Source organism: Alosa alosa, chromosome 7 (assembly GCF_017589495.1).
Source record: "Alosa alosa isolate M-15738 ecotype Scorff River chromosome 7, AALO_Geno_1.1, whole genome shotgun sequence".
Taxonomy (NCBI): domain Eukaryota; kingdom Metazoa; phylum Chordata; class Actinopteri; order Clupeiformes; family Clupeidae; genus Alosa; species Alosa alosa.
In genome coordinates, this window is record NC_063195.1 from 23,205,364 (window position 1) to 23,225,749 (window position 20,386).

The 20,386-nt window shown below is 42.0% G+C and overlaps 1 protein-coding gene across 3 annotated transcripts in view; it reads right to left on the reverse strand.

The window, feature by feature from the left end:
- The window catches only part of LOC125298505 (sulfotransferase 6B1-like), a 28,376-nt gene that overhangs the window by 2,341 nt on the left and 5,649 nt on the right, over positions 1–20,386 (reverse strand). Inside the window, exons 2-6 of one of the 3 annotated variants that reach the window (XM_048249281.1) lie at positions 15,396–15,468; positions 1,582–1,822; positions 1,044–1,156; positions 646–735; positions 262–385 (exon numbers count right to left, since the gene is read on the reverse strand). In XM_048249281.1, coding sequence (XP_048105238.1) covers positions 262–385; positions 646–735; positions 1,044–1,156; positions 1,582–1,822; positions 15,396–15,468 — 641 coding nt within the window. Of the gene's footprint in view, positions 1–261; positions 386–645; positions 736–1,043; positions 1,157–1,581; positions 1,823–15,395; positions 15,469–16,937; positions 18,765–20,386 lie in introns of those variants that run through there. The other 2 variants (XR_007194217.1, XM_048249282.1) reach the window with 2 other exon arrangements.

Genomic DNA, 20,386 nt, shown 5'->3' on the forward strand with positions numbered 1-20,386 from the left:
AGCGCAACAAACTCACTCCCCCATTCAACAGTGAGCCATGCACTGTGTCAGAGGTCAAAGGCTCCATGATCACAGTGACCAAAGATGGACACTCCATAACCCTGTAACTCCAAATCAATTATAGTGGAGAAAATCTGTTAGAAAGAAATCAGTTAGTCTCCAGAGGACTTGAACTACAACTGTTGTATGGCTATACAATCTGTGCAGGTTATAGTTGCTATGCGGACACAGAAGCACTTTCAAATTGCAGCCAACATGTACCTTCTCCGCTCATGAAGTCTGAGAAGAACTTGTCCCACTCCACGCTGGGGAGCACTGGGTTCTTGTTCATGAAGTGGAAGTAGGAGACCAGCATGTCCTTGGGGTTCCTCCACACCACCAGCATCTGCAGGGGTCAAAGGTCATAAGTCACACCTCATACAGTGGGGTTTTATGGTGTCTGGTTTAATTCAGGACCTCACTCCGAAACAGAACTTTCCCCCCCCAATCAATGTGTGTTATCAAGTCGTAAAAAGGGCAATTAATTGGGTCTTTGGACATAGTCAAATAAAAATGGTTTCGCCAGACAGTTTTTTCTCCCCGAATGCATAGATGTAAACAGCATGTAGTTCATTAATGTGACTGGAGTGAAAGTTCCTCACTCACTTTAGTTTTCATGTCTTTAAAAGATGCGGGGATGATCTCAGGGTACAGATGCGTACCAAGAAACCTTGGAGAAGGCTGTTCAGCTATTGCCTGCCAAGAGAATGCACATGAAAATGGATTAAGTGCTGTGCTGTTGTTAGGTGTGTGCATATACAGTGTGTGTGTGTGTGTGTGTGTGTGTGTGTGTGAGTGTGAGTGTGTGTGTGTGAGAGAGAGAGAGAGAGAGAGACAGAGAGAGAGAGAAAGGGATCAACCAGGTTCAACTGATCTTAAAATTAATCAGATTCATAACTGCACCTACTGTAGTCTATCTGGACTAAAAAGCCCAATCAAGGTTTTTATTTAGTTATTTATTTATTTTTGTAGATGTGACAGATCAACACCAGAGGTTCTCATACCTTCTGTCTCTCTGGTGTGCAGAACTCAATCAGTGGAGCCATTTCTGAGGACTCCTTAACTCCGCTGGATGCTGCTATGATTTTCCGCAGCACTGCCACCATCCAGTTGAATCCTGGGAAATGGAGTTGCAATCAGAGAAACAATGAGAGATCTGTGGTGTGATATATGCAGAAAACAGAAATGAAAGCTTCCACATGAAATCAGAGGCCAATCTACACTTACGTCATACACAGGTGAAGCATGCCAGGGTTCAGAAATGTTTGCTTTACATTGTTTTAAACTTCTCCTCATGTTTCCTCTTCCAAAGACTAATATGTTGAACTACACCACATACCTAAGAAATGACTGTGCACTGGGCACTGATTATCATATTTTTTTCAAAGTCTCCTTTGTCTTAGTTTTCTTTTTTGTCGTTGCATAATGAAACTTGATGCTTTGCCTTTTGCCCTGCATACTATAGATAGTGCTTTGGCAGGCAATGAATGAACCAGACGAACCAGTCAGCATCCAAGTTGAGGACTTCCCACATCTACTCACCGCACTTGGGATAGGCCACCAGCATCACGTCGTCGGCCCGCGCCTCCATGGTCCTAAGGGCCTCCAGGTTCTCGGCGGGGCTCACGATGGAGGGGTAGAGGCGACCCTCGAAGCGGTACATCTTGTCCTCGTCCTTGACATTCTTGGACCTCTCCAGTATGGCGAGGTGCGGAGCCGGCACTTGGGTCATAATGGACGGACGGAGGGGGACGAAGAGAGAGAGCGTTGAGGAGAAGAAACACTGGAGGGAGAGAGAGAGAGGGAGAGAAGGAACGAGAGGGAGCACTGGTGGAAGAGTGAGTGAGTGAGTCAATGAGTGAGAAAGTAAACAGCAGAGGTGTATTTAACTCATAGAGTGGGTGTAGCAATTGGACAAAGGTGACGAGGAGAGAGAGGGATAGAGAGAGAGAGATATTGTGTGTCTGTGTGTGTTTGACACGTGTTATGTGCGAGTGATGGAAAGATCATGATTCAGCTGGTTCAGTGTATGTGGTGTGTGTGTATGTGTGGTGAAATTTTTCCTAAAATATAAAAAAAATATAATATATAAAAAATTATTCCTGGAACTGGAGCACCGTTAAGCAAGACAACACAAGTAAAATGGCATCTTCAATCCAGTTCTTGAATGTTTGCCGTGCACTACATGATTGTGGTTTATGCTCTCATTTTAAAACCACAAGAGACTTTGACATATTTCTACTCATACATATTTCCCATGGGTATAACACACAGTTATAGTTCATCATGAACTATACACTGCCGTGTAGTAGCTCTGGCCTGCCAGGCCCAAACCCCAGTGACCATATTAATCTCCTCTGTCACCCTGGCCTTTATTGAACACTTCATTGGGGGAGATTGATAAGGCCTCTGGATAATGGACTCCTGAATCACCTTCTACAATAGGGGCAACTTTCTTGTGTTTGCAGTGGGTCCATAGTCTATTTCATGGCCTGAGGTTTACTAATAACTAATAGTTTGTGTTAGTCTCATACAAGACATGCACTGAGCTCACAAACTTGTCTTATGTTACATATAGTGCAGAGCATTCTCAGTGGATTTTCAAATCTCAAGGAGTTGTACAATGTTCAAGAGAATTACCACATGAAGGTTAATTGTATAGTGCTGTATTTGTATGTGTGCTGTATTTCAGTTAAGGAATTTAACTGTTTTCACTGGATGCAATGGTTCTTTCATTGTTGTTGTTGTATAGCTGAGTGTATGTGTACAGGTATGTGGTCTACAGTAATGGAATACTGCTACCGTAGAATGAACCATTCACTTTAGCCAACTGGAGACACACACACAAGCTGATGATGATCCATACAAGTTACTCTTCATGGCAATAAATCACACAATGACAGTTAAACTATGACTCTGCATGCGTCTTTTGCTATTAGCTATTGAGCTTATGTAAGCATGATCTCAGCGCAATACACACGCACACACACACACACAGGCTGATGATGATCCATCTTACATGTCACTGTTCATGGCAAGAAATCACACAATGGCAATCAAACTAGGACTCTGCATGCGGTGCCTTTTGCTCTTAGCTATTGCAGTTGTGTAAGCATGATTTCAGCGCAACACACACACAAATACATACATCCATCTGACACAATAAGACGGACGGCACACCTGCCGTAGGTGTGTCTCCTCCAGGCCGTGCTGTAGTAGTGCACCTGCAGGCTACATAACAGTGACATGCTACATGTGCCTGCATATTGTGTGCGGACCCCAACAGTACGTGCTCTGCTGTATAGCCATGACAGCGCATTTCTCTTGTCATGAGAGTGGTTTAGGGAACAAGGCGAGTGCTGCTGCCCTGCTTTCTTGTTCACGTACATTAGCTGTAAAGAGGAAATACACAAACCATATTGTGAACCATATATCATTCATAATCACACCAGTCTGTCTTGCCATATAGATACTTTTTTCACTACAAAGACAGATTACATATACACTTAAAGACACATTATATATACACTTAAAAACAATGAATGTGTTCTTACCAGAGATAGTTTTAAATTGGCATAGGTACTTAATACTGAATAGTACTAATACGGAATAATTAAGAGAGGTGTTGACAGCCACAGAATGGCACGACAACCATACCCTTGCAGTCAGAGCCTTATAGATATATGGCTCTGCTTGCAGTAGCCTAATGAATTGTGTTCTAAAATGCTGTGATGACAACAGAATCATCTGCACTTACCGTGTCATACATAAGATACTGTCATGGGCACATACGTTTCTGAGTTGGTACCAGTTAAACTTCGCTCTTGTATGTTTGGACTTGGCAATTTTTTTTGTTGTAATGGCTGGGGTCACCTGTACTATTTTGTTTTCTTTCTTTTTTTTCACAAAAGCATAATAAGCTTGGCACCACACTCACTGGCTAATCGTCATGCAAGTTGTCTTCAACTCCAGTAATAAATACAAATCTTGCCATGTTTTTTAGATGTTCTAAAATAAGAACCCTCATGGCCTCTAGGGGCTTATAGCTTACTGTAGAGATGTCCTGACAATTTACTGTATGTTGAGGGAAATAACACTTACAAAACATTGGACAAGACATCAACTTTCCACAGTGTAATCTCCCCCGTCATTATACTGACACAAGTGGTGTAATATCGGCATTACAGAACATGGGAAATAATGTCTTTTTTTTTTTTTCAGTGCTCAAACTTGTGCATTTTCACTTCCACTCATGCCTGCCTCACAAGCCGGCACCCGCCCCCTTAAGCGGCTCGTGCCCCAGCGTCACCTCCGCAGCAGCCGATGAGCTTCCAGCAGCCTGCCAGGCCACCCAGACCCCAGCAAGCAGAGCAAGCCCCGGACATCCAGCCTAGGGCATCAGCCCCGAGGTCCTGGGGGAGGAACGCCCTCTCCTCGGCCGCCGCCAGGCATCGGTCGGGCAACCCTCAGGGGAACAACAAAACAGGACGGACAGCCAGCTCCTAGGGCTATCTGTCTGGTCCCCTCTCGCCCACAGCGCTTCACCCCGTACACAGAAGACGAGGCGTCTGACGTGGCAGTTCATTGTGCTTTGGTACAGGGAAATGTTAAAAAAGTATCAGCACTGTGCCATGGCCTGTCCAACTTCCCCATTTCACAGTCAGTTTACACAAGCACTTCTGCACACACATTTCCCCCTCTTGAAGCTCTGCTGGAGAGGAGAAAAGTGTGACCGGTGTCAGCAAATAATCTCTCCCGCCACGAACAAACAATACATTCTCTCCCACATCCAGGCCCTCAGCCTGTGGCGCATACAGTGGGCATCGATTTCAAATGACCACTTCAGTCGCGCATTACGAGGCGTGAAGCTGCGTGAAGCTTTAGTACAACTTTCAGCCACTGTGCGTCGCTCTGCCACTGTACATTGCTCTGCCTGCCGCCCCTACTGAAAAAGCAGGAGACTTGCAGAGAGTAATCCCAGCCTACGAATTCAATAACAAAATAAATCATGCATAATTAAACATTACCTCGATTTAGGCTACTTGGGTATGTTTTAAGGCTTGACTACACGGTGGCAACGAAAATCGAAATCGAAATTTGCTGTCTACATTATTGTCAGTGTTGGGGGTAACGCAGCTACGCAAATCAAAACAGTGGTGTGATAATTGAGCCAGTAGAGAAATAACTGTTCAGAATTAATCTGTAGCCTTGGGTAGGCTTCTGCAGAAAACAATGTTTTTGCCGATTTAATACTATCTGGCGACGTTTTTAACAGGCTACGCAATAAAGGCTTAGACAACTATGACCCACGTTTTGGTTTCGTAAATTAATTTGCCCTACTTCTTGACTGAAATGTAGTCAATTGACTGCTTGACATGTCATTTTTATTTTTCTGTACAATAAACAAATACATCTGCTTTATGCCACAGAATTACATTCATATTTGGCTGACTTCTGCAGACGCGCAAAAAAACACTGCCAGGCGCATCCTTAAAAATATTTTCGTTTGCCGTAACCCGACCGACCCTGTCAATTTAGAACCGACCCAAATATTTATTTTTTTCCCCTTTTAGTCCGACCGACTTGCCGGTTGTAAACTTGCGTTAAGACCGACCGATTTTTTTTTACTCTAAACAACCAATACAAATAAAATACTATTTATTTTAGTAGGCCTAAGTATTGTGAATATAAATTGCCTACATACAAACTCTCTTAAATAAAACCCTGTGGCGTCATCTCTACACCATTGGTTTACGCATGTCACACTATGGCCTATAAGCTTCGTTTCATTCACACAAACATCTCAACTCAACGCTTATTACTTGGCACGAAGCTCTGGAAGAACTGTGCCCAGAACTGTGCCCAGAGTACACAACTGTTTCACCAGCACATTTAAATGACTTGACTAAAACCGTGCATAACTGGAGGTACACCTGTTATCTGAGCAGTCTGTATGTCCTCATTTTGCCAATGCGAGGACGATATGAGTCTGTTGCATAGATGTCCGAGTCACGCATAATGTTTGAAAACCACTGGCTCATAATCACAACAATTTAACACACGACAGTTGGATACTTCATCATGTTCCCATGCCTACATTTTGGTGAGTAGCATAGAGATCGTTAAAACAATAAAGTATGGCCTCCTTGATCAAAGTGGGGAATAAAATAAAAAGTTTGAGAACCACTGGCTTAACAAGTTACCTGCAGTCCAGAACACACAGAATATTGCCTTTATAATCAACTACTATTTGTTCCAACAGCATTCAAACAAAGCCTTTATAAAAGTGAAAAAAATATAGGCCTATTCCATAAGAAGTAAAATAAAATACTGTTACTCGGCTTTGTCTGAACTGGCCATTGTAGGCTACGTAAAAAATAAACAAGTAGGCCTATTCCCTATCCAATGATATCGGCAAATGTTTGTTTTCCAAAGTAAGAATTTCACTTCACCATGCACCTTCGACAATGAATAGCTCATTACACTTATGTTACTGTTGAACGTAGGCCTAACTGGTACCATTACCAACATTATTCGGTGTCCTAAACACTGGCATTTTATGGCATTGTGTCATGTAAGGTCGTTGCAAAATCTAGAGAAATATGTGAGGTGGTCAGCGGGGGACAATTGAGACACACAGGATTGTGTTATTACTTGCATTCCACACTATCTCAAACTTTTTCTTTCATTCCCCACTTTGATCAAGGAGGCATTGACTGATGATAGTGGTATCAGGGGCAGGAGGATTACTGTTAGCGCAGGCTATATATAAAATTCTTTAACAGAAGGCCTGCCTCGAATGCAGGCTTGCCCAAAATAAAGGCCTGTGGTTTGCGCAGCCTACAGTAAGTAGGTTAAATAACAGACCCGCCACAATGTGCGGTATGATAATTTTTTACGAGCAAGATGTTTTTGGTGCTCTGCATGTTCTTAAATAACAATGATCATCAGTAGCCTAATATTCGACCATTATTTTGTGTAAATGGGTTAGACACCAGGGACCATATTCACAAAGCCTTTTATCTTACCACAAGGAGTAGGCTACTCCTAAATAGCAATAAAAGATTTTAGCTATAGGAGTTTCTCTTATTAAGTTATTCACAAAGCCTTTCAGACCTAGGCTACTCTTAGTAAGGGAAAATGACAACTCCTGAACAGATTCTGGAGCTGATTCTGGAGCTGAGCGCGAGAGTGAGTGAGTCTTCGTTGCTATGGATGACGTTATTAGGCTACTCATGCACGAGCTTGACTGAAGTGACCACCTTGATTGGCTGATGATTGTAACGCGGGAATGATTCCAAACACCTCCCTTACGATGAGTGGCAGATGACAGGTCTGAGAATGCATGCACTACACAAGGACAGAAGATGATGAATAACTAAATAAAAAGGCCTAGCCTAAATGAATCAAGAGTAAGGCAAAACAAATAGCCTAGTAGCCTAATGAAACATACGGATTGATGTAGTATCTTTGTAACATTATTAAATTAATCTGTTACTATGCCTATGCCTACGTTTGCAAAAGAGAACATTTTAATTTGATTCACAATAGGCCTAATGTTACATTTAATTTACATGTTGACAATGAGTAGCCTAGTTTTGGTTGTTGTTGGTGGCGTTATTGTATGTTGGTTATGCCTACAATGCAAAATTGCTTCCTCACAATTGGAAGCTCCTGTAGCCGCATAGAATTTCAAAACAGGCGAAATGCCACAAAACCGGTGAATAGGTCTGTGAGTTAGGAGTCCTCTTGACTTCTTTTAAGCTGTCACAGCTGGTGGGAAGGTGTGATTTGTTGGGGGCAGGGCCGGATTAACTGGGCACAAATGTCTGATGACCCCCCCCTGCCCCCCAGTCAACGTGAATCGGGTGGTCAGTTAATAGGCTATGCCGAAATAGTTTTCAACATTTTGAATATTAGTGTCGGGTGAATTAGGAAATGTTCTCAAAGTAGCCTTATGGCTAAAAGCTGCTTGGAATCCCCGTCAAGCAATATAACCATACAAACGCGCACACTCATTGTTTCAAAAGGAGTAAATTCGCAACGCAACACAGACCCCACTTTTCTCGCATCAGTCACTGACATGAACGAAACACAGAACCCGCTTCTCTCACGGCAGTCACTGACAGTAGCCTGGAATAAATGCATGGGGAAAAAAACTTCCCTATGACAAAGACATCGTAAAACACTGAAAGTTAATATTTTGTCACTATAACATACATCTGTCCTTTGTCAAATGTGTTATGTTCCAAGTAGCCTAATGCGTAATTCTGTTTCATAAAGTTGAACAAATACATTTGCTTATTTCACAGAAAAATATAAATAGCCAGTTAGGGTCTACAGTGCAGAGTTGGTAAGTTATGGTAGGCCAACTTGGAGTGAACATACAAACAGGGGAAATTCTTTCTCTAGTAGCTGAGTAGCCTCAGGTGCGCACGTAATATAATAATATAATAATATAATAATAATAAGCTTTATTTGTATAGCACCTTTCATACACAGAATGCAGCTCAAAGTGCTTTACATTTGAAGCATGTAACACAATAAGTCAGTCAGTCATTATCAATCACTTTTCTTCATTGCTGGGGCCGTTTATGATCCACTCAGCAACATATCAAAAATATAGAAAATGGCGCCATAAGACTGGCAGCCTTAACCCTCTTACCCCCACAAGCGCCATATGGCAGCTGTGGCAGGAAAAACTCCCATATTCCAGGAAGAAACCTTGAGCAGAACCTGACTTAATAGGGGGAGCCCATCTGCTTCTGGCTGGCTGCGCCCTCCAATAGCAGCAGATGTAGAATAATCTGAAAAAGTAGTCTACAGGATAAGATGAGTTAACTAAAAGCTTTCCTGTACAGGTATGTTTTCAGATCTTTTTTAAAAATATTTACTGAACTCGCCTGCTTGATGTACAAAGGCAGGTTGTTCCATAGTTTGGGGGCATAATGGATAAAAGCAGCTTCTCCACTTCTCCAACTTCTCCACGTAGACATAAGGCCGAACATGCAAGCGCCAATGAATCGTGCTCTCACGACAATCACGCCGTTAAACTTAAATAGGTTAACATCACTCTAAGTTCGCCTTCAAGCAAGGAAAACGATGATTTGAAGACATCTGTTTCATTGGAAGGGCAAGGGGTAGTAACAGGACAACACAGAGACAGGCCCGATAGCAGGGCTGTTATGAGAGTATTAAAATATGGGATATTCTACGGGAAAACATTAAAACGGCAAGACAGCGGGGGGAAGTTAAAATATGTGAGAAACACGGAACAAGTTAGCATGCATTGTCTCGGTCCCCGTGCACAGGGATTATTTGTCTTATTATTAATCACATATGATTATTTGTGAAATTGTGCAAACAGGCACAACACATTTGAAAAGGAAGGACTGGTAGCATGCAAGCTCACGGGAAAGATTGATTTAAGAACGTTATCACAGTGTGTGGCTGTGGCAAAAAGCAGCAGCTTGGGCGGAAGACAATTGGCAGGGGAGGGTCATGTCTTTTTTAACAATTCTGTCGGAGGGTCATTGAACAATTTCTAGCAGGCAAGGGAGGGTCATGCAACTTCTGACTGAAGCACTCAAAATTCCTCTGGTGGCCCCTTCAATAAATAACGAACAGTCCCTAGATTGCTGCTGGGCTATATGTCTTGGTTCATGTCTCATTGCCGTCAAATGCGTAGCCTATCTCGTGGTTGCATCCATTACAAACAAACATGCAATGTGAACGTCTGGGATTGGGAAGAGCACTAAATGCTCTACTGAATAAGCACGAAGTCAAACCTTTAAATGAAAAACACTCTTTAATAATCAAAAAAAATAAACCACTAATGAAGTAAACTTGTGACCATCAAAAATCGTTTATCGCCTGTAACTCCGTGATAACAGGATGTAACAAGAAGGCATTTGGCTGAGCAACGGAGGTTAATATGCTCTATATTTTGTCCAAATGATGTCTGTCTATCATCGTTGCACTCGGAGAAAACCAGAATGTTTAATTTGTCCTGCGTTCTACGGCTGCAAACGGGATTCACTCGCAGTAACCAAATATTTCTTTATTAGGGCAGGGCAGGCATATTTCTGGCTATTAAATTATTTCTAAACCAGTCTGCTAAAGTCTGTAGTGATGTCTGTGTAGGGTTTTCCAGGCTCCATTTCTTTGGTTTTTATTTTCTTCTTATTTTTTTTTTTAGGCTACCAATTGGCCAGACCCTCAACTTCGGATGTTGACGCAGGGGGTCAACCAACAAGCGATTTGCGCTGTGGGCAACAACAACAACAACAACAACAACAACAACAACAACAAGCTACCAGTAGGCCTAGTAGTAGGCTTATGATTTTTACTGTAAAAATGGCATAATTCTTGCATAGCCCGTTTGACGTCGGACAATTAACGTCAACAGTGATCGTCTACATCATGTTATGCAAATTGGACATATAGCTTTTTGACGATAGGAAATAATCAAATCATGCCATTAAGTTGTCACTGGATGTTGCGTTGTTGTGCTTGGTAGTGTTTAAGCGCACTGCAGGGATTTTATGGTAGCGGCATAAACCTTGTTGCACCATGTGCTCTTGGGGCTAGCGGAGGCCTATAGCTTGTGCACAGGCATTTCCCCTTTTCCATTAGATGTAGGCATCATTTTGCGATATAAAAAAAAAAAAAAAAACATAAAAAACAAGAAAATAACAGTTTAATTCAACACATTAATGCAGTTCATATGGAATCTCACAGTCGGATTTAGACGCAGGAGTGTCAACTAGGGGAGAAAGAATGCATTGAAAAGTTTTGTGCTGGTCATAAACTTTTAAAATTATTATTAGGCCTAATCTATTAGGCTATTACAACATGTTTAGAACAGTGGTAGGCCTATTAAATGGTGTGTTAAAGAGAGCACAGGATAGGCCGCAATATTGTCGCATATTGTCCGCAATAGTGCTGTGGGATTTTGAAATTGAAATTTTGTTGCATTTCGGGGTGTAAACCCAAACGTTAACCCAAACGTTAGGCTAAGTTTATTCACCACTACAAATAATATTTGGTATAGTTTATCAGAGGCACAATAATAATAAAAAAAAGTCTATAGAAGATGGAACTTTGTAGTGCAAACCATAAACTGATGATCAATGACTAGGCCAGATTGACCGTTGAACATTGCCTGAATCCCTCAACGTCATGTTTTGACGCGGGGGTTTGGTTAATTATGTGCAAATGCAGAATTTTATAAATGTCTTAAGTAGGCCCTAGTGTATGTCATGGCAGTGTTCAACTTTATACATACTCACATAATTGCATTGTGTTTGATTGTAAACATCTTTGGTGACACAGTTGCTGAAATGTTAATATTAGGACTTTTATTAATGCTGCGCACATGCGCAAAACAATCGGGCGGCGAATGTTCCCAAGCACCCCCGCTTCCCACTTCTCTGCTATCTGTCGCTTCTCTGCTATCTGCTCTTCTCAACTGCAACGAATAAAGTAGGTAAAGGTGGATGAACACTTATTTACCCTATTTAGGCCACCTATCATTGTGTTGCCGTATCGTGTGCACTGTTCTAGTTACGGGAGTGATGTGTCATGTTTAAAGAATCTGTAAGATGCTAGAAAGTAGACTAGCCAAGGTGGGCCAGAGTTTTAGAATATGTTAAATTCATTTCAAATTCACCCAAGTGCATTATGCGAATAGGCCTACACATTTGATTTCCATGTAAAATGTGAGCACTCAAGACCTTGAAGGAGTCTATCTAAAATACTGTTAAGATTAGTCATTGTTAATCATCTAAGTGTTTTTTTCATACTGTGCTATAATAGGCCAAGCCCATTTTTAGGTCAACAGAGCCATCCCTGCTCATTTAATATGGGAGTGTTGGACATAGATCTGTGTTTTTAACGGTCCAAGACTAATAATAGGACATCTGAGAGCATTAGGCCTATATTAATTTAATTTTGTCATTGAATGTGTGTCGTAAAGGCTATTTCTGTGTGGATTGTGGTTTTAGGACAACCTTTATGACTTTTAAATGTGCTGACTGTTAAAAATCATAATAGATATATAATATAATATATATAATAGATACATAATAGAAATAATCTCTGTGTGTTTATATGTATATTTCAGTATGACAAAGCGAAAATTCAGGCCTTGTCCTGCTTGCCAGGTGATGAACCAGGCAAACAGGAAATGCTGCAGTGCCTGCTATGTAAGCCTGAGTAAGAGTAAAAAGATGAAGGGTCTCAAAGAGCGGCTTAATGATGAGTGGGCTGATGGGATCAGGCAAAACCGCAATGCAGCAAGGGTGGTGTCCTCTGCCCAAATTGCAGTAAGTGAAAATGCTCACGCTTCATGAATAGAGTGGTTGTCAAAATGAAACGCAAAGCACATTTCATTAAAGGTAGGTTACAAGATCCTGGAAAAGTACATGTTTCTTCAGATTTTCCCCGTAGCCCCAACTCCAGAGTACAAGACGAGCGGGAGGGATAAATGACAGTTGAGTTTGATAGAAATATCACCATCCAATCATTTCGATGGGACGCTCAAAATCATTGGATGGTGTTTTTCCAGTCCTGTGCACAGGTGACTGCATTTTTTATTTTTGTGTTAGAGCATTTAATTACAGTAATTGCTTACAATTGTAGTGTGAAGAGGATTTTAAGCAATATAGTAAAAAGTGCTCCATGAAAACATCTTGGACCCTACCTTTAACATCCATATTATGGATGTCAATGTAATGTGCTTTGTCAAACTATCAACATCTAACTATCATTTCTAAGTATGTAGGATGTGATTTCTCTAAATTTAAGGTTTGTCAAAGGCTTAATGCATACCTGTCAACACTCCCGTTTTTCCCGGGTTTCTCCCGTATTTCAAGGTCATCTCCCAGCACCCTCCCGTTTTGATATTTCTCCCGGAAAACTCCCGTAATTTGCATGGCCATCAAACTTCATTTTGATCAAAAATCATTGATCCATTCAGGTTGCCAGATTGTGTATGAAATACACCCACATAAACTGTTATTGAGTGTTGTTGATACACTGAACTTGTGCCCTCGGACCAAATCTGACAGCAAGCAGCTTTGGAGTTTTGGAAGTAGGCTGCAGGCAGGGTGGATACATAACTGGCATGCGTAAGGTAATGGTAAGGTAAAAGCAACGACCGAAATGCAGTGTTGAAACACGTGTATGAAACGTATTAAATATGCAAACACAGATCCGGTATAAACACTGCCCCCCGAAAAAAAAAATTTTGGAATGCTAAATGTTGACAGGTATGACTTAATGTTTGGTTTTATATAACTTTCCTTTTACTGAGACTAATGAATGCATCCCACAGGTACTGTATGTATTCTTGTGGTGTCCACAGAATTCTTAGGTGCTGGCTATTGGCATAGCCTAACTGTTCAACATCATAGAAGTGCAGCACACTCCGGGTTCTGATTTTTATTAGAATAATTGATGTTTGGGCCCTCTTTAGAATTTATGTAAAGAAGACACCGAACTCATGCACACACTGTGCTCAGGGTGTTTAGTAACAAGTGTGTCAGGGTAGCACACCATAAACAGGGCAACATTTGGATGGATTCGAACTGTGTCCAAAATCGCTCCTCCTCCTCTCTCAGTTTGCTTATCAGCACATATTTGCCTAACAGCCTATCCTATACATCTGATTAACTCTCTAAAAGTGCTAACCAAATGTTTTCTTGTAAGTAAATGTTATTTTATGTTCCTGTTATTTAGGAACAAGTATTATTTAGAACTGCCAACATTTGTTTTGACCTTGGAGGCTGCATAAAAATACCTTTCTTTTATTAGCTATTATGCCTATTTTGCCTTTAATAAGATAGGACTCTTGACAGTGAGTGGAGTGAGGGGTAGAGTTGGAGAGAATGGGAGAGTGGTAGAGTTGGGGTGCGATCTGAAAATGTTGTGCCAGTTGTGCCATGGCCTAGGACTAGTTTTTGTAAAAGGTTGAGAGCATCTGTACCCTTTTCTGATTAAATACAAGTAAGCTAAATACAATTCAAGTCTGCTATCTTTCTATGTGTGTCCGTCTCCCTCCGATTTTTCGCGGCAGCTATGCCTCATGTAAACAAACCCGCGAACGAAGAGTAAATTAAATGGGTAAAAAATTACTGCAAAGTAGCAAAGTAAAACAATCTAATGGACTGCAAAGTAGCAAAGTAAAACAATCTAATGGACTGCAAAGTAGTGCACATGCGCACAACGGATCAGGTAGGCGGTACAGATTGGGTACCGACAGGTCACTTTATGACATCACTTTTCACTTGCTCCTTGTGTGAACTGCTCCTTTCAGTGTTAAGAAACGTAATCCCTAATCAATACATTGTTTTCAGTCATTGCCTGACTTTATGTGAATATTTATTACATACGTGATGTGATGTCATGCAAATGTGGTGTGATTTCATACTGAGTAGAAAAATAGGAATGTTTATGCAGGAGTGCAGTCCTCTTGAGGATGGGCATAGGTGATAGCTGGGGGGATTACAGTTAACTGTGTGTATGGGTGGGGTGGAGGTTGTGGTGAGGCAGGGGTGGAGCGGCAGTGTGCTGTGCATGTGGGGGGAGGGGGGCTTACTGTTGAAGGCTGGGGTGGCTGGCAGTGTGTTATGTGAATGGTGAGGGGCTTACTGGTGATGGCAGTGGTGTGTGTGTGTGGTGGTGGGGGCAGTGTGGGGGGCAAAAGAGCAGGGCAAACAATGTGTTTGGGTTGTCAGGTCTTTTGGTTGATTGTAGGTGGAGGGATATTAGTGTGGAGAGATGTAAGACAGGTCCATGTAGCTGTGGGGGATGTATAAAGTGCTGCAAGACAGGTGCATGTTTGTGTATGTGTGATACCACTGCAACATGACATTTTCTCTCATTTTTCAAGTACTTCTACTCATTTCAGGTGCAGAAACTTTCTGCCTTGGAGTATATGCCCATTTTATGTATAGCCAGGAAGCAGAGGCATTCATGGGTGGCTGATATCACTTTAGGAATGCCACTTACGGAAGACATGAGGCCTTTTGTTTATGTGATGAAAAAGGCGTATGAGTATTTACTGAAAAAGCAAGGTTAGGTTTTTGCTAAACTCATTATTTTTTTTAAATACTCATGTATTTTATTTAATGAATACAGATTAAAATGAATAAGGACCTCCTCAACAGGAACAAACATCCAGCCCCAGGATGACCCCCCACCTGACCAGCAGACCCAGGCTGACCCCCTGCCTCTCCAGCAGGCCGAGGATGACTCCCTGTCTGACCAGCAACCTGAAGACAACCTCCTGCCTGACCAGCAGTCTCAGGAAGACACCCTGCCCTTACCTGTCCAGCTGACCCAGCCTTGCTCACCTGCTCCAAGTTGAGGCTGTAGTCCACACACCCCAGCCTCAGCTCCATGTCCAGCCTCAGCTCCAGGGTCAGGCTCAGAAGAGAAATAAAAGAAAAAAATGTAAAGTGATCTTTCTCTGCAGCCAATCTTTATGTTTATGCAAAGTTCATTACAGTTAAGTTTACAAGTTAATGTTTTTGGGACCTCCCCAACCTCCAGAATCCACAGTCCATCAGTCCCAGCCCCAGCCTCAGATTAGAAATAAAAGAAAAAAAGGTAAAGTGATCTTTCTCTGCAGCACTTTTCTCTGAGCCTTATTGGCACTGCTAGACTGTGATTGGTGTGATTCTGTCAAGGTTTTTATTTTATTTTCATGTCCTACCCTCCACCCATAGCTGCATAGTGAATGACAGGGAGGCGGAGAGTGAATGACAGGCATGACGCTCAGCGGAGGTGATTGCAGTATATGTGGGCAGAGGAAGCAAAACAGTTAGGCTAGAGTGTGTGAGAAACTAAACTCTCCAGATACCTGCAAAACAATTTGACCTGAAAGTGAGTGCCAAAAAGTTGTCGGCCTAAAATTCCTCAGATTAATTGCCCTGTAGTTTTTTGCTCATGCTCCCATTATGCTACATAGCCTGTACCTTAAAGTAGAACCTGGATCAGTAGGCCCATAAGGATTCCCTTGGGTTGTCTTGGTTGTGAGAGGCTCTTGGGCTGCTATTCCATAGCCTACTTCATTGTGATGGTTGTGTGAATGGCTGGAATTGTAAGCTTTTACAAGAATTGGGCAATTGTATCTATTGCTTCAGTATTTTACAATGTGAAAAAGAGCACTGGCCTCCCTGGCACAATGTCAGTTGAAGGTAATTGCACTGTAACCTGTTTAAACCCAACACAAACTACATGATTAATGTTGATTCCAGATTTTGTGAAACAAAGCCTAGTAAGTTACAGGTTTACATTCATACACAAGACTTATATACTTATATACACAAGACAAATATAGCACCTTTGCACCTTTCTGCATGTTTCCAAGTCGCTCGTTTCACATGTTACAATGTAACTTTACTGTAATGGCACACCATTCATATTCAATTGAATTCAATTATATTTGCCAATTACAGCGCCAATTACAATACAATTGTCTCATGGTGCTTTACAGACAGGCGCACCCACACTCCCTTCTGGTAGTTATTTAGGGGAAAAACTTGGGCATATCTGCAACTCAAGGGTGCGACCCAACTGCCAGGGGCCAATGAAGTACTTGTACAGTCAGTAGTTTACCAGAAGTGATAGATAACAAAATTGTCCATGGTTTTGGCAAAGCATCATCGCAACAAGATTACAAAATATTGTCCCAAAACATTATATGGTAGTCAAGCCATAGGTGGTTGTCTAAAGCTCTTGTTGGACAGTGTCGTCGTAGCCAGACAAGTTCTGGTTGGACAGCATAGTAGTTGCCAGACATAATGTTAGAGTCAGCAAGTGGGATCAGTCGTGGGGGTAGCATTTAGGTGGAGGTCATCTTGACAGTGCCATCATGGGGGGTCAGTCGCAGGGCCTCTAGGAAGGAGGAGAGTCGGTCCTGGTCTGGATCTCCTGTGAAGTTGGTTGCAGTCCATGCAGGAGGGGTTGATAACAGGGAGACAGGGAGTGAACAGCAGGCATGACACTCAGCAGAGATGATTGTAGTATATGTGGACGGAGGAAGTGGGAAGAGTAAGGCCAGTCTAGGAGATTCATACTTCACAGATATATGTGTAAAATATAGTGAGAAGAGAGAGAGAGAGTTGTACGGCATAACACATACTGTAAGAGGTTAGTGTCAGCACTCGGCTAAAGCAGCATAACTAAGATATGGTGCATGGCAGCTCAGCACCACAGCAGGGATGGTCAGTGCCCACCATGCCCCATAGAGGCAGCGGCAGAGCCGGTCCTTCCCAACAACACCCATGAGGAGTGATAGGTCACCTTCTTTTCCTTCCAGATACAGTATATGTATTTGTATATGATTAATAGTATCTCTATAAATCTATCTGTGCATCTATCTATTTGTCTATCTATCTATAGCAAATGCTTTTAACATATACTACCATTTATTGATAACCTAGGGTTTGTTTTTCAAACGAGACTTTTTGTCTTTGTTATTTCAGGGTGTCGAAAATGCTACAATACAAAAGTGTGGCAATATGACTGTATTGTTGAGAAAAGAATGATACAGGTAAGATCTAGAACAATATTTCTTTGTTTCTCTGATATTCTCTTCAATGTGCAATATTACTCTATAGACAGCATTCAAATGGTAAACTCATGTCTCCTGACCAGCACATATAGCCAAGTGTGAACGAGTGTCTGTATGGTCACAGTAACCACAGAAATATGATTAACTGTGTGTGTGTGTGTGTGTTTCTGTAGGATAAGGAAGAAGTTAAAGTGCACTGGATGCCTTGTTCTGCGTGGTAAGTACTGCCATACAGTATGTATCTATTCATGCTATGTGACCTATAAGGCGTTTGATTTATTTTACTGTGTCATGGTTTTTGAACGATATTTACATAGATACATTTTGAACTGTTGAACCACTATACATTTGCACAAAAGACAGGCTTGGTTTTATTTATGCATCAGGTGTTAATTAGAGGAAGTAGGAAAATATGACTGCATCCCCAAAAATGCCTGCCTCGACAAACCTGGTGCCCGTAATTTAATTTTGGAGTATGACCAAAATAGGTCAGTAGAGTAAATGGTTTCAAAATTGGGTGTGGCCGGCCACTAGCCACTTGCTACCAGGTCAGGTAAGCCCGCATTCCAGGTGGCCTGGCAGGTAGCACATCTAAGTGAAGGTAGGGCCAGTTGGTGTCTTCCTGTGGAAGTCATATATCTGCTTAATATCATACACTATACCGTAATGCATCAGAAGAAGAAATCTCACCATTCATTCCTATCACAATGACCGTCTTGCCAGGTCCAGCAAGACACCCTGTTTTCATACATACCATAACTAACATAACAGTAGCTGTCATCCTTGCGGATTACTCCTACAACGGGACTTAGAGGTTTGAAAAACCCCTCAAACATGGCCTCTCTGTTGTGCAAGGGATGGCTGTTATGTACTGCCTGGTCACAGCCTCCACATAGAAGCTGAGCAAGGCAGTCCCTGCAGCGTACCACAGCCTTTGTGTGCCGGCAAACCTGACAAGGTTGGCAGGGGGGTCTTTCAGCTGCCAGGTTGGCCGTCATGTCCTCCCTCGCCCTGCTCCAGTGCTCACTGGCCACCTGTTTCCGATGTGTCTATCATGATGATGATGATGGAGATGGTGATGCTGGCGGATCTGTCGTTATGCCAGCATCAGCCAGGAGGCACCTCAGCTTTTCAATTAAGGTGTCTGGTAACAACAAAGCAGTGCATCTAATATAACTGACAATAAATGTATCAATGCAATGATTGTTAATTTGACATTATGTTTTTACTTTTGTCCTGTCTCACTGGCTCATCAATAATTTGATGAACTTCACCCAAGGTGTCCACATCAGCTGGGTTTACTGTGAGTGCAAAAAGGATTTAAGAATGTTACCCAGTTAATCAAACATTCAACATGAACCCACTATTGTACCTGACATGAAATAGAATTCAAGGATTTTTATCTTGTGTTGGGATTATGTTGGAGAGGAGGATACAGTATTTCACATGCTCCACCAAGCCAACACCTACTTGGAGGAGCCAGGAAGTTGTGTGAGGAAACCCTTTCTCTGACTTTTCAAGTGCTTTTAATACAATTCAGGCCCTCATACTGCAATACAAATTAGAAGGGATGGGACTGGATCACTCCCTGAACACTTGTTTTACAGAATACATGACAAAACGGCCACAGCACATCAGGCTTGGGAGCTGTGTCTCTGGGACGGTCACAGTAACAAGTAACAGTACCGGTGCTCCACAGGGGACTGCGTTAGCTCCTTTCCTGTTCACACTCTATACAGCAGACATCAAATACAAATCAGAGTCCTGCCACATGCAAAAATATTCTGATGCCACACATATTGTGGCCTGTATCAGGAGTGGTCAAGAGCAGGAGTACATGGACCTGGCGGAGGCTTTAAGAACTGGTGCAGTATGCTGTCTCCACTTCCAACACTGCTAAAACCAAGGAGATTATGGTGGATTTTAGGAGGAAGAGGGCACCCCATCAAGTGAGCTACAGTAGCCTACCTTTCCTTTCCCAATATTATAGTTTTAAAAAAAAATATTTATATTTTATCTGGAATTTGATTTGGCTTATGCAAATGGGTTTGTTTTGCTTCACATAATTGCAGTGATTTACGTTACCATCAGCTGGTTATAAAAGGCTGTCTCATTAAACATGTGGGGGGAAAGCACTGATTGAGCATCAGCTGATGCGGAAGTTGCTGACTGATGGTTGCCGAGGGTGTGTGAGACGTGGCGGGACCGTTTGAAAGACAGAAATACACCGAAGATTGAAATAGCACTCCGGATTTACCTTTGTGGATTATGCCTGGGAGGAATTACTATAAAGACGCATGGATCCTGTGCAGAATGCAGAAGAGGACCGGCTCAACTACTTCGTGTTGCACATGAGGGGAATGGATCTGCAGCTAGGCCAGACGACTTCTTGCCCTTGTCATGTTGTTGCCAAAAGTCCCTTGTTCCAACTCGTAGCTTCTACGCTCCCATGGCCAGTCTTCAGCTGGTAACGCTCGTCTCTACCGAGTCTCCTTCTATTCCGCCAGTTGTGAAGTAGCTCAAACTTTATCATAACTCCTTTCTCTTCCGAGATTCATTTAGACTTTTCCCATATTTTATTTTCTTATGACTATTTCAATATTACCACAGATTTATGAATGATTTAAGTTTCTGTATGACTTTTTGCATTGATTTAAGCCATCACAATATATCATTTGAGTTTAAAAGCATTTTCTGTTGGTTGTTTGTGATGGTCCCGCTTAAACATCTTAAAAATATAAAATAAGTTGGTCAGCATAGTTACAC